Raw genomic sequence first — 14,359 nt, 5'->3', positions numbered from 1 at the left:
AATTTTTTAGGTTGTCAATTATTCAAAAAGTTCTTTTTTTCTTTTAGAGTTCTTTTTCGACAATATACAGGGTAAATTATCAAATATTACAAACACACATCTTTAACAACATTTAAGCTATCTATAATACAAAGTAGAATGACGTCTGTCCGTCCGTCTGTCTATCCGTCTCTCCCTTAAGATCTCTAATGAACCGATTGGATTCTACTCTTCAAGGAATATACTTACTTGTCCTGTGATGGGTTTAGGCTATTTTTTGCGAGTTGGGACACCCCAACCCCCCAAAAAACATAAAAATTCTCCCCCAATTTTTTTCCTTTTTTTTAGGCAGTTAATTTAATTTTTTAGAATTACCTCCTGGTGCAAAGCCGCTAGTATATTATAAAGTTTTATATTCATGAAAATAATCAAAATATTTTATTATTTAGTTAAAAAATAAAACTATTGAAAGTTTTAAAGATGCAACAAATTGTAAGTGTTTTTTTGCTCATTGTAATAGGGCCAAAAACTTAGTAAAACATTACTGCTTTACCTCAATTTTTTTTTTCTTTTTTAAAACCTTCATATTACCCCTTAAAAATCCATTTTTATGGGTGTACCATTCTTTAAATTCAATAATAATTATTTCTCGCATCATATTATAAACATATTTCCGTGGATATAGAATGTACAATTATGAGATTAAAACCATTTTTTTAGACACGAGGAGCCGAAGGCACTGGATAAAAAAAACTGGTTTTTATCTTATGATTGTACATTTTTATATTCGTAGAAAGCTGGATATAATACGATGCTAGACATAGTTTTTTTCGTATGGATGAGAACCGGTTCCTATCCACCGGATTCGAATGAATACGAGAAAAACCTATTATTTGTTGAAACCAGTGGTGGTCGATCCATCCTTAAATTTACTCCCCCAGAAAATGATCTATTTTAAATCTCCTAATGATGCGCAATACATAAAATGATAAACATAGGGCTTGGGCGGAATTTCGTGTTTTTTTACTTCATGGAAAAGTTAATTTTTAATTAAAATATTGTTCTTTGTGAAACTACTCTTAAACTAACGCATGTCAGTGTGTTAGTCTGTCCGTCAAAAATTAAATCTAAAATGGTAAGTCGGTAACAATTACTAAAACTTATTTATTCATATATAAATTAATTTTTAACCCGAATACTGTTCAAGAATGTAATTTCTCTAAAACAAGGGAATTTCACTTTGTAAATTAGTTCATCCGTTAATGAATCTTTAAAGTTTATTGTGACCTTTCACTTACTGATATATAAAATGGAAATTGCTTAAAATTAAATGAGCTAGTCATCTAGATTTAAAAATCAAGTGTTTTACCGACTATAACTGCTGAAACTGAATTTAATTGAACTTTTGAAGTGTTAAAAGGACAATGAAATTGTATTTATGACAGTGGTCAAGGTGTAATTTTGACAATATTGGATAAAAAATATTGCCAATTTTGACCTAAAACGCCAACTTTTTTTCAAAAACAGAGTGACTGGACTTTGATAGTAATACAAATGTCATCACTAATATATTGTCATTGCTGCGCTATTTATTAACATATTTTTCCCTGCTCTATTTGTTATGAGTTCTTGATTAACATTTCTCTAGAAAATTATCGTCACAACCCAATTTGCTAGACCCCATGCCATTGATTATAAAAAGTCATTTTAAATCATCTTTCCTCTTCTTTTTCTCCCGACCTTTTTGTCTATCTATCTATTTATCTATCTACCTATCTAAAAATCTTTCTATCTTTTCAATTGATAAATTGATAGGATTCTTTTTAATTTGAATATGTATCATTCATTCTCTGTACCTTTACAAAAATGTTCTCTTTTTTCATCTTCAATGCTTATACTCTTCTAAATGAAATTCTTTCGCTTTCTGTCTTTCTTTCTTTCTTTCTTTCTTTCATCCTTTCAATCTCTCTTACTATCTATCTATCTATCCATCCATCCATTTTTTATCTTTATGTTCATTATTTGTCTGTTTATCTGTCAATACATCCTTTGCTCCGTCTTTTCTCTATTTTTTTCTGCATCTTCCTGTGTTGCTGAAAATATATATCCTTGTGTTTTACAGTTAGATACATACACGGATCACCGTGTTTTGGTAAGATTGGTGTGGTTTTTATATAACTAGCAGCTGCACCGCTAGCATCTAAAGACTCTATATTCAAAAGGGCTAGAAAAATAGCTTCAAACCATCCCAAGACTTGAATCTGAAAATGAAATAGCTTAAAACAATCACGGGACCTATGTAATGCCTACCTGTAATAGAGAACCCAATCAGTTCAGTAGTTATTGAGATCTTAATCTTCATAAAAAACCTTGCTACTTTATCTAATAGGAAATGTATTTTAGTGATGTAGTAAATTATATAAAAACAATATTATTGAAATTTCTGTAATATTCTTTGGATATATTTAAAAATGGATGCTGTGAATTTAAATAGTAATAATATTTGTTATTCAATTGTAATAGTGAATTACTTTTCCACGTAATACTTACAAAATAGCTCTTCCAACACTCAAAAATTCCTTCTTGTACCCAACTGGTTAATGTTGTGTTGAGTTTTCATTTGAAATTGGTTCTGGGGTTTCCGGACACACCGGAAAAATATGGCAGGGAAATACTGAGGGGGGAGGGTAGGTTGGAGCAAACTCATGGGTATAGTGACAAGTAAATTTATAGGTTTTTTTCTTCATTATATTTCTACTATATTGCCTATATATAGTGGATTTGATTGACATATCATACAGTATTAGAGAATATTTATTTGTCGATTGTTTACCTTTAATGTTAAAATTTTATACTAAACCAATAAAGAATTAAAATTCAAACTTGAAAAAGTTAAAAAATGTACCTGGTATCATTTTCCTTTAAAGAAGGTGTATTAACTTTTTTGCTTTTTATTTAGAATAGCTAGTCGGTGCTTTTAGTAAGTAATAGATGTAAAATGGTCCATAGAATTTAAATATGCAATTGTTTTTTTTGCAGACCTCTTATTTTTGAAGTAATTTAAGTTTTTTTTAAAAATGATTAAGTCGGTTTTAAGGTATAAAGCACCGACTATCTATTCTAAATAAAAAGCAAAAAAGTTAATACACCTTCTTTAGCTTCATATATCATCTTTTCATTAGAGTCGACCTGTTTAAGATTTTAAAGGCAATTGCTTTATCAAGGTATTGCTTGTAATTCTTTCTTTTTATATAAAACTATGATACCTATAAATCACTGTGCGAACAACAGGCAAAATTGTTATCGTTTGATTTAAAATCAAGCCATCCTATTAAAACCCAAACCATCTGGAATTGAAGAAAATTATCTGTATAATAATCTTTAAAAAATCCCTCCCCCCACCCCTAAAAATAATAATTAGAGGTAGAATTTTAACCATAAACCTTGGTGGAAGATTCATTTAGCTATCATTGTCCTTTTCCTGCATCATTGTAAATCCTCAAGGTCAATTTTGTGAAAATGATCATTGATCTCGACCCAATTCAAAACTTCAAACAGTTAGACACACGAATGGATCAATGTGTTTTATTAGAGAAAAAGGACAAGCCTTTCCTTTCCTGACAATATTATATACTCTAATTGTAGAGGTGCTTTACATTCTATATATAGAAAGACTACGATGACAAACAAATTTCTTGAACCCTTTTTTTATTTTTGTAACAGAGAAAGAGATTCTTATTTTTGTTCGACAAATAGGGAAATGAATATTTAGTAAAGCTCTTTATTACATGGATCCAAAGATTTTTAGGCTATTCCAATCCAAACCAATCTATTCGTGTAACTAACTATCAAACATCAAACACGAAGAAAAGAAAGATTTAACCTCAAAATTTTAAAATCCCTTACAAAGGGTGAATAAAAACTATTTGATCTTGCATGTCTTTTGTTTATATCAATTGGTTTTAAAATGCTAAATATTTAAAATGACAAGTATCAAATGAGGGGAGGTTTCCATTTCTTTGGGGATGAACAAAAACGAGCTTTATGATGCTAAGATATATAAATAATTTTTAAAAGCGAAGCTTTTCTATAATTAGGGTCGGTCCGTACGTCCGTCCGTACGTCCGTCCGTACGTCCGTCCGTACGTCCGTCCGAGATAGATAGCTTTTATTCGTTTATTTAGGCATGTTAGAATTGTCCTATCGATTTCAAACTTTGCATGGTGATTCCTTTAGTAGTTAGGTACGATTTAGAAAGCGTAGCAACTCTATAATCATTACCAGAAAGTCCGTACGTCCATTTTAAACATGTCGATTTTTTCACTATTGATCTGATTTTTGGTACATTAATTCCTGGGACAATAAAGTATAATGTTTTAAGCGAAGCAACTCTATAATCAAGTCCTAAAAATGTAAGTATGTCCATGAACGTTATCCTGTATCAAGCAGTTTTTTAACAAATTTACTTACTATTTTGGTTCAACTCGTATACATTTATATTCTGATTATTCAGTTCTGTCACTATACAAATGTTAATGTCCGTTTGTCCTACTGTTTCAGTGCTTCGCTTTTATGGATGTTGTCATCCTTGTTAAATGATACGGAAGGGGGTGACAGGTGGCCTGAAAATAGGTTTGAGTAAAAAGTATCAATAATGTTTTATTGTTGTTTATTCATTTTTATTTAACAGATTTATATCTATGTAAAGATTAATAATTTATATACCATATGTTTTGCTTATTAACTGTGACAAATATAATTTGGTGGCGGCTTCTAGTCCAAGTATCAAATTAGGTCTTTAAATTGGTGGAAAACATCTTTATAATTCTGAAACATCCAGAAAAAGTTATTAAAATCAAAGGGTTGTTGGTTCATAAGTCTTCAGTTGTTATCCTTAAAAACATATTATAATGCTTTGAGTTGAGTATATTTTTGTTACGCTACTTATTATTCGTGTTCGTGATTGTCCTTGGTCTATATATCTATTTCTATTTTTAGGTCGCGACCACTGGGCCTGGCAGGAGAAGAACCCCAAGGGGTTTGCTAAGTAGCTGAATTTTTAAGAAAACAATCTTTTGTACATATGTATTTTTATTGCAAATTAAGGGTTTGGCCGCCGCACATATTTTGCTTTGTTAATTTTACAGGGCGTCTTAATTGATCTGTTCTTATTAAGTATTTGATTAAACAAAAAGTTAATAGGTGTCGTTGTTAATCTTGTTTTAAGACTATTGAGATTTTTACAATAAACAAATTGAAAATTAAAAGATTTTGAGTTAAATGTCGTAAAAAATGAAACACCCTGTGAAATAAAAAAGCAACTGTTATAAAGAATCTTTTTAGAGTGCATATAAGAGATGACCATACTGGCCTACCATTGGTCAATTAAAATGTACACTGGCCTGCCATTGATAATTTAGTTTGTCAAATGGCCTATCATTGGTCATTTGTATTGTATGACGTCATTTTTATAGGCACTATAAAAAGCTTCTGATTTGAACTACGGAGGCTAAACCATGTACAATACGAAAAAATAGGTAAACTTTTAAACTAGCAATCTTGACAAATCAATTTTACGACATAACAAAACAAAATTTGAAAATAAAATAAACTGAAATTTTAAAATTGTATAGCAAGTTGGTTTTTAGATTTTTATTATTTAGCTATAACTGAATTTTTATCTTATTATTACATTTGTAAAATATTTTTAAAAAAAGAAAATAAAGATTTTGAATTACAATTAAAGTAATATTGTACAAAACAGACCAAAGACTTAAAATAGCAAGAAGCTCAATTTCAAAATTCTTTAAAATATGCAAAAAAATAGTTCTACATTTTGACCGTGTTTTGTGCCTTATATAATATTTTTTTATCTTTTTTTAATGTTTTTTTGTTTTTTTTTTGTAAGTTAAAAAATATTGTTAAAAATTCTTTTTTTATGCTTTAGAAAAAAACATATCATAAAATCCATGACCCAAAAATTAATTCAATGTAATTTGGTTCAATTTACCTTTATACTTAGTTTATAAAATTGTTGATAAAGTTAATAATTACTTAAATTATTATCTTAATGTAATTACTAATTTAGATTAATTGTGTTAAAGAGTATCGAAAGTGTAAAAAAGCAACCCAATTTAAAAGTCAAGTAATTTATTTTTTATCTAAAAAAAATAAAACGACAGGTTTTGTTTAGGAGAAGGATAAGACAATGGTAGATAAATCAATCTCCATACTCCCCCAGAATGCATGATCTTACACATGACAATTGGGGTAGGATTAATTAATCCTTCACTGTCTTAACCATTTTTCCATATGACTTGATTTGTTTCTTGGGTTTTTGATTTTTTTTTTATCAATGCGGTTGTGGTTAAAATCTTATTAGCATTTAATATGTTAAAAAAACAACTACCAAAAATTTACATTCCCTATCTAAAATTTCATTTAATTTTTTAAGTACTTTAACAGAAGGGAATATGAGTGTACTACGGTTTACTTAAGCCACTTAACTCTCCTAGATTTCTTAAAACACTTTATAGATTATTTATATATTTAAAATTCAAATTAGAATCTAGCTGTAAAAGATATATTTTACAAGACTAAAAAATAATAAGTCTATTTTAACACAGGAGTTTTATAAATCAAAATTTTAAGGCCACTAAAGAAAACTACAAATAACTCACATTCCTTACTAATGTAAAATATCTTGCCCAATCATTTTGGTTCTAAAAATTTTTATATCTTTTTACTTAATTTTGCTTTATTTTAGTATATTTTGTTTATTATTTTTGTATTTATCCTATTACATTTGACCCTTTATATATAAAGTTTTTAACAATGAAGAAAAAATTATCATTTAAAATTCAATGAGTTAGAAATATTTGAAGTTTACATTAAACAATTTAAATTCTAAGAAACTATTCATTTTATTTTATGGATTTACATTATTTTAATTTTCAAAATGCTGGCTGAACGAACAATGTATGTTCCCCAACATTCTGTTTACATACTTTAAAGTTAACCTTTTATTTAATCTTAATTTAAAATTAGGTGTAAATTCACCTATTTCTTTGTCTCTAGTTTCTTAATTTTAAAATCAATTTTCAATATAAATTTGTGTTGTATGTTATATTTAATATTTTTTTGTTATTTTACTATTTATTGTTATGTTTATGTGTGTTTAATAAACTTAATATTAAAAAAATTGTCTTTTTGTACACTTTTGATTTGGTGAAGAAAAGAGGTGTTGGTAAATTGTTATAACAAGAATCTACATGTACAAAACATTCAAACAAAGCTTTTTCATAAAAATGAAAGTAAACATGGTATCTAAATATAAAATCAGAAGGGTGTTTTTGTGTCTATCTGTACCCTAAATAACTAATGAAAGGAAGCAGGTTTTCATGTTGGAAGGTGTAATTAAGGTAATCTCCCTCCACCGAGAATATCCAAGTTTTTTTTTGAGGGGGATAAATGAGGGATTTCAATGGTTTGGTGGGGTAAAAAAGGGGTTTACTTCTACCTCAAACCATCTAATTGGTTTTAAAGCAAATGATTTTTAAAAATCCCAATTTGGCATCGCAGATTCAATGCAATGTGAATTTAATTTAGTATGTCCATTAACTTTTAAGAAGCTTGATTCTATTTTTGAAGGGGTAGGGTCTGGGGAAGCTAGAAAAAATCTAAGACTTGAATTTAAAATCAAAACAACTTTTTGGGGAATAGTCATTTTGTGGCATTTTTCGTTGTATTTTTAAAATAACTTTTGATAGGTTATTTTATGTTAGGTTAGGTGATTGCCCCACAGGGTTAGGCAATTGGCCCCACAGGGAAAAAGCTACTGTGAAAAAAAAACGAAGAATCGCCTTTTAAGGAGCGTTGCTAGGAAAGGGACTAGACCCAAACTTTCTAATGATTTTTGTGAAGCTTCTCTTAAAATGAGAACTCGATCGGTTCAGAAGTTAAGGGATATTGACGGACAAACAAACATAAAATCTTACTACTTTATATCATAGAATATGTATATTTTAGGTGCAGCAGAGTATAACTGGCAGAAGAAGAGTCCAACTGGATATACCCAACAACTGGATATTAATAACAATATTCAACAAAATTGATTGCATTGATCTATCCCTGATAAATCTACAATGATGTTTAAAAACTTCAAAATGTTTTATCTGCCACGTAAAAGAGGAAATTTCTGATTGTTAAAGATCTGATAAGTTTATATGTACATCTAGAATAAATGATAATAATGAATTGAATGTTATAATTGTTCAATTCATTTAGCCTGATAGATCCATTGCTACTATTAAACGTTAATAATATCATTATTTGAGAATGATAAATCAATAAATGTATAAGTATAGATGTATAATCCTAGACAAGTGGCAGAAACCCTTTTCGTCTGCTAGCAAATAGCTTTTGCTTCTTTTGTAGGGTGTGTTTATATTTCCTACTCTATTGGCTGATTATATTAAAATAATACATGTTTATGTTATTAAACCCTCTTTATTCCTGGTTTAAATATATTGAAATAATACATGTTTATGTTATTAAATCATCTTTATTCCTGGTTTGAATATATTAAAATAATACATGTTTATGTTAATAAACCCTCTTTATTCCTGGTTTGAATATATTAAAATAATACATGTTTATGACATTAAACCTTAATGGAATTCCTAGCACGAAGACAGCTTACTCAGTGTGGCATATGGGTGTATTAATGTAAACTTAACCGGTTTTTGGTGTGCTATTAGATAAAATGGTTCTGTTTTTTGTCCAAAGCTTAAGATCTCAACAAACACTGAACCGTTTTAGTTTTCTCCCCTTCAGGGAAGCTTCACAAAGGCCCTGTGGTGGTTTTAGCCATTTCATTTTCTCTGCCTCTTAGAATACAGAGCCCCTAGAGGCTAGGGGCGTTGAAGCTATTTATATTAAATAGAATCACATACTCTAAGATAGGAAAATGTATGTACATTGTACATGCTACGGCCTTTATGTTATCCTTAATTGTTAGCAAAATGTGTCTAATTGTTGTAGATAAGCAAATTTTTTTTATGTAATTTTTATCATGATGCATTGAAACATAAGGGAGTTTGAATTCTGAGGTACGTTCCAGGTACCTGGTACTTCTGGTGCCAGGTATAGATATCAATGGTATTGGAAAGGTTAAAAAGTTTTTAATTTTTGTTTATGTTGTCTAAGATTTATAATGGTATAAAAATTCATTATGAAAGTGTATTAGGATTTCCCATATTTTTCGTAGGGAAAGGGGATAATACTACTTTTTCTCTGGGGTAGGGAGGAGGTTGTACACGAAGCATGGATACCTTTTTATACCAATACCATTTTCTCTCCCATAAGTAAGTAAGTCGTAAACTAAAATGTCTGGTATATACAAGTAGCGTAGCCACTTAAGTAAACTGACTTCAACTGATATTCCTCACTGTTACTCTCTTTCTCTCCTCTCTCTTGTTGATGTGTGTAATTAAAACTCATTAAAGTAATTAGACGGTTCTTATCTTGGTAATGGCTTTGGATCTTTACCAAAACGCCCCGCAGGGGCCTGGGGGATTGTGAATTATGATGAAGAAAATAACCATAATAAAAATAAACTATGACAAAAGTCGGAAAAGTCATTTGGTGAATGGATTTATTATTACTTGGATATCACTCCAGGAGATTATCATGTATATCCAATAAAGTGAAACTTGCAGCAGGCAAAAATGACGATCCACCCCATACCCCTCTTTACTTCATTTTCTCCCCACCTACCGGATTAATAAGCTTGCCAATAAATGACAGGGAAAATAGCAACCTAAATTGAGGACAATTTTCCCGTACCTTAATATACACGTATATTCTAAATCCATTGTTTGGTGTAACTCTTATAAACTACCCATTGAAATCTGTACAATTGAACTATATACGTAGTTTATTAGTAAAATACTTAAATTAACTATCATACATTGGCGATAAGGTGACCATTCACTCAGTTTTCCTAAGGTTAGGAATAAGACAATGAAAGATAAACTGATGTACATCAACAAGTACAGCAACGATTGTTAGCCTTTGTATCAATACAGGGTGCGCCACATAAATCCGGACTTTTTCTTAATTTGAAACAAATGAACATAAAATCGTCAATTTTAAAGATTTTATGGAATTTTAAAAACTGGAATGCAAACTAGGTATATGACTATTAGAATATTCAATAAAATCGCCGCCAGCCTCAATCATCGCCTCTACCCGCCCCCTGAACCGCCCGCCGACCCTGGTCACCATATCCCTGTTCAAGCAGGCGAAGTTCTCCATGATAGGAGCAGTGAGAGAGGTCTTCTTGGTATGGGCGCGTCTATTGGTTCATGCTTTAATGGCGCTCTAGGCTCAAAAGTCCATTGGATTAAGATCGGGGCTGCTGGGAGGCCACATATCCTTATAGAGTGAGTAACAGTAGGATCCAAATTAACCCATCTTTTAAGCTACTCTTTGACACGGCGGCTCTCATTTGGGCCACAGTTAAGCTAGAACAACGTTTTATACCTTTTTAAAAATGGCATGAAGATTAAGATAGGGTTATCAGCGCAATACATAGTCTAAAACAAGTTTCAAGGTTCCATATGGGCCCCTGAAGTCAAGAACCGAGAAATTTTCAAGATTTTTGACGTTTTTGACATCTTAAAATCTACCACGATCCACTTTGTCGGAGCACTACAGCCAAGTCAGCTGGGATAGAGAGCTCTAGTCTTTTCTAGTGTTTTCACTAGGTATCTGTTAGTATCTCTAGCAAGTTACATTAGTCCATCTCACCTACAGATGGGCTGAGGTCAGATTTAGTAGGCCCAAGTCATAAATCCACGGTAATTTATCTGCGCAATTCGAATCTGCCTTGTTGAATATATGCGCGGCCAGCTCGGCGTACACGTCCTCCATCGTCCAAAGATTTTCATGGGCAAAAAGGTCATTACCTAAGCTTTTTATAGTGGGGTCAAACGTTCTGATTGGTCAAGTAGTTTTGGCGCAATGGCCGTTTAAAAAAAGTCCGGATTTATGTGGCGCACCCTGTATAATTTACCAGGGAGGGAAGAGACATTGAGCTATTTATTACACTAGTCCCAAAAGTTTTATAATAACGTTTTCCTATTCGTTGGATTAACAACTTTGGGAACTTTTATTGAATTTTGATTGTTTGGTTCAATAAGTTGAATGTGCAAACATTTCAACCACAAAATGTAATCCACAGAAGGGGTAATTTTGTGTAAAATCATGTAAATATTCATTTATTTCCCGGGTATGATCATTTATATCCCGGGTATCATTTTAAGAAGATTTTAAATTTTTTTTGGAAGATTTTAGAATTTTTATTAATTATTAAAAGAAAGAAAAATTATACCAGGGAAACAAATGAAATTTAAAAATCAAAATTAAACCACATTTTAGCATAAAAATGAGTTTTTGTTTAAATGAGAATGATATTCCTGTCCAGTTTTTTGTTTAGGAATGAATATAGAAATATTCATTCCTAAACAAAAAACTGGACAGGAATACCCCATTTATTTATCAGCCTTTGTCTGATCCCTGATAATTTACAGTCCAAATATTGAAATGAACAACGTAATAAAGAGATAAGATCTTATTCATAAATCAATTTAAGAGAAAAGACAATCTTCACAAAACTATACTAGCAGGTTATCTCTACCGTAACACAGTAATCCTTTTGTGTATCTAACTGTTTTACATTATATACATAATATATTTGTATTATGTATAGTTTGTAATAGTTTATCTGGGTGAATATAGTTGAAGTACCCTTGAAAATATATCAATACGTCTGCCAGAATATATTTACATGCTTCATTATTGGTAGACAAGCTACTCTATAACTCTGAATGTCCGTCTGTACTTCTGAAGAATTATGGGCAAAATCATGATTTTCTTGGCTTCTATTTAAGATAGGTGACAGGTGTTTCCCAATGAAATGAACATCCAGTATTCAATTAACTTAATCTGTTTGTAATGCTATATTGGAAACGTAAAAGTTCTATGGGAAAGGTGTAATTTTATCAGTTTTTATTATAGATAGAAAGCTAAGCATTTTTGGGAAGATCCTCTATGATGCTCTGCATACGTTGGTACGTCTGGAAGGAACATATAATTTGTATACTGCTGCTGTAGAGGATAAATCCTAAAATGTCCTAATACGAATTTATTCAATAACTCAATATGACTGTCTGTATATTTGACGCGTACACTTTTATAAATGAAGATTATCTTTTTGTGATGTTCTTTGCCTTTTTGAGGATATTGTCATCCTTGTCATGTAATATTTCGCTGGTTTCAAACTTTCATAATGAAACTGGTACAGTACTGTACGTCTGGACTTGGTCATAAAAGCTATATTTAATGATTTTCAAAATAGATTTTGCAAAATAAAGGCCTTGCTTTCTGCTATTACTATACAAATTAATGGTGACTGAAGGTAGAATTTCGATAACTATCAAATAATTAGTGTTAGTAAGGAAGGGGGTAGGAAAGTGTCAATATTCTCCTTAAACTGTTTTCCTTTTCAACTGGATTTAACCTGCGCACGCAACTAATTTTCTATATTACGTTCACATACAAGTGTTAATCAATTATCATTAATCATTTATTTTACGGATAGAAAAATTCAATGAAATCTTTTGAAATTTTCATCCCTAAAACAATATGAATTTGGAGCATTATTTACGGTGATGAAAATACATATTTTAGTAATTGATTTCAAATCTAATCAAACAGAATGACGAGGCGAGATTTAAAAAAAAAAAATATGTGGTATGCTTAAAAGATTTCCATAAAAAGTGGTAATCTTTACATGATTTACCAAAGAGAAAATACAAATTTATCAAAAATGAAAAAAAGAACATACTAAGACTTATTAAAAACGTTCTCAGCAAAATATAGAAACTTTATTTTAGGAAAGAAGTACACATTACCTAGAGGATGCTCAGGTAAACTCCACAGAGACTGTATTACTTAAAATTAATAAACGAGCTATTGGTTGAAAGCCGGAAAATGAATATTATAGAGTAGCTGGAATGCTTAAAATAAAATCAGCTTTATGGAAACACCTTTAAGGCTATAATATACCTAGGTAAACGTTAAACACACAAAATCAAGGTGAACCATTTCAATATGGTGTGTCATCACTTACACATTATAACCAGTTTTAAAGGAACTGCCAATAACAAGCGTGTACGCCACAAGAGGCCTTTGGGGGCGATTTTTCTTGGGAGACTTGTCGTATCCTCCCCGCCCAAAATCCTTTCCATGACATATAAGAAGCTTCACTGTATATAAGAACCATTGGACCAGAAGTTAGCGAGATGCGTTGGTACAAATAGACACACAGAAAGACTCCTGTTACTTTTATATAAGAAGTATATTAATCAAAAAACAAATATGAAAGTATTCGCAAAATATAAATACATATTGAGGGGTAATATATTAAAATGTATCCATGTTTTTATATAAAGAATATATCTATTTTCAAGGCAGTTTGTATTTAATCAAGAAATAAAATAAACAACTTTTCATTACTAAAATTCAATGATTTTCTGACTTTGGCAGTATTATATTAATTCGCGGGAGTGATGGAACACTTTTCAATTTAAATACAAATTTTTATAGTCTAATGATGAGTCTAAATTTTTAGTAGCAACGCTACTCTATCATATTATGGTAGGTATAACACCACAATAGTAAAAGGAAGTATTATACAGCGACTGAGGAAAAAGAAGGGAGAAAGAAAAGGAATACGGAGTCCTAAGTGTTCTTTTATATAAGTTAAAATTTCATAAGCTTTTTTTGTGATCGGTATGTCCGTCAGTCCGTCTGTCCGTAACGAATAACCCTGAAATTCAATTTAGACTAAATCTTGAAAGTGTAGAAACTGTATTAAAGACTCTCTATAATTTAATCTCAATAAGAAAGTAAGTTTTTATAAAATATCCCGTAGTCATCAACCAATAGGGATAATGTAATTGAGACTAAAGTTTTGAGGGATGTTGTCATTCTTGTTAAAAGGAAATTTAATTGGTTTTGATTTAAACTGATAAAATAAAATAAATAAAAAAATTATTTTGAAGGAGTCATTCTTTTGGAGTGATTCTATAAAAAGTGATGGTTCTCCTCCCCAAAAATATCTATAAACCTTACTAGGACCTAAAAGAAGCTACACTGAAAATGAGATTCACAATGGCTCAGCGATTAGCAAGATCCTTTGGTAGACAGACAGACTTACAGACATCCGCTTACTTTTATATATAGATTTTAAATACACAATCCACAAACCAATATTGAAGAAATAATTTAAAATGTATCAAGAAAAATCACACAA

General features: G+C 30.6%; 1 protein-coding gene across 10 annotated transcripts in view; it reads left to right on the top strand.

Moving 5' to 3' along the window:
- The window catches only part of Gale (UDP-galactose 4'-epimerase), a 58,756-nt gene extending 50,107 nt beyond the window's left edge, over positions 1-8,649 (top strand). For 3 of the 10 annotated variants that reach the window (XM_080163283.1, XM_080163289.1, XM_080163285.1), the window contains exon 15: positions 8,008-8,646. In XM_080163283.1, the coding sequence (XP_080019409.1) occupies positions 8,008-8,093 (86 nt within the window). In that variant the 3' untranslated portion in view covers positions 8,094-8,646. Of the gene's footprint in view, positions 1-4,977; positions 7,182-8,007 lie in introns of those variants that run through there. The other 7 variants (XR_013880401.1, XR_013880402.1, XM_080163286.1 and 4 more) reach the window with 5 other exon arrangements.
- The last annotated feature ends 5,710 nt before the right edge of the window (positions 8,650-14,359 follow it).

Source organism: Acartia tonsa, chromosome 6, assembly GCF_053477335.1.
Source record: "Acartia tonsa isolate MP-2025a chromosome 6, ASM5347733v1, whole genome shotgun sequence".
Classification (NCBI taxonomy): Eukaryota; Metazoa; Arthropoda; class Copepoda; order Calanoida; family Acartiidae; genus Acartia; species Acartia tonsa.
This window is presented reverse-complemented; position numbering and strand designations above follow the sequence as displayed.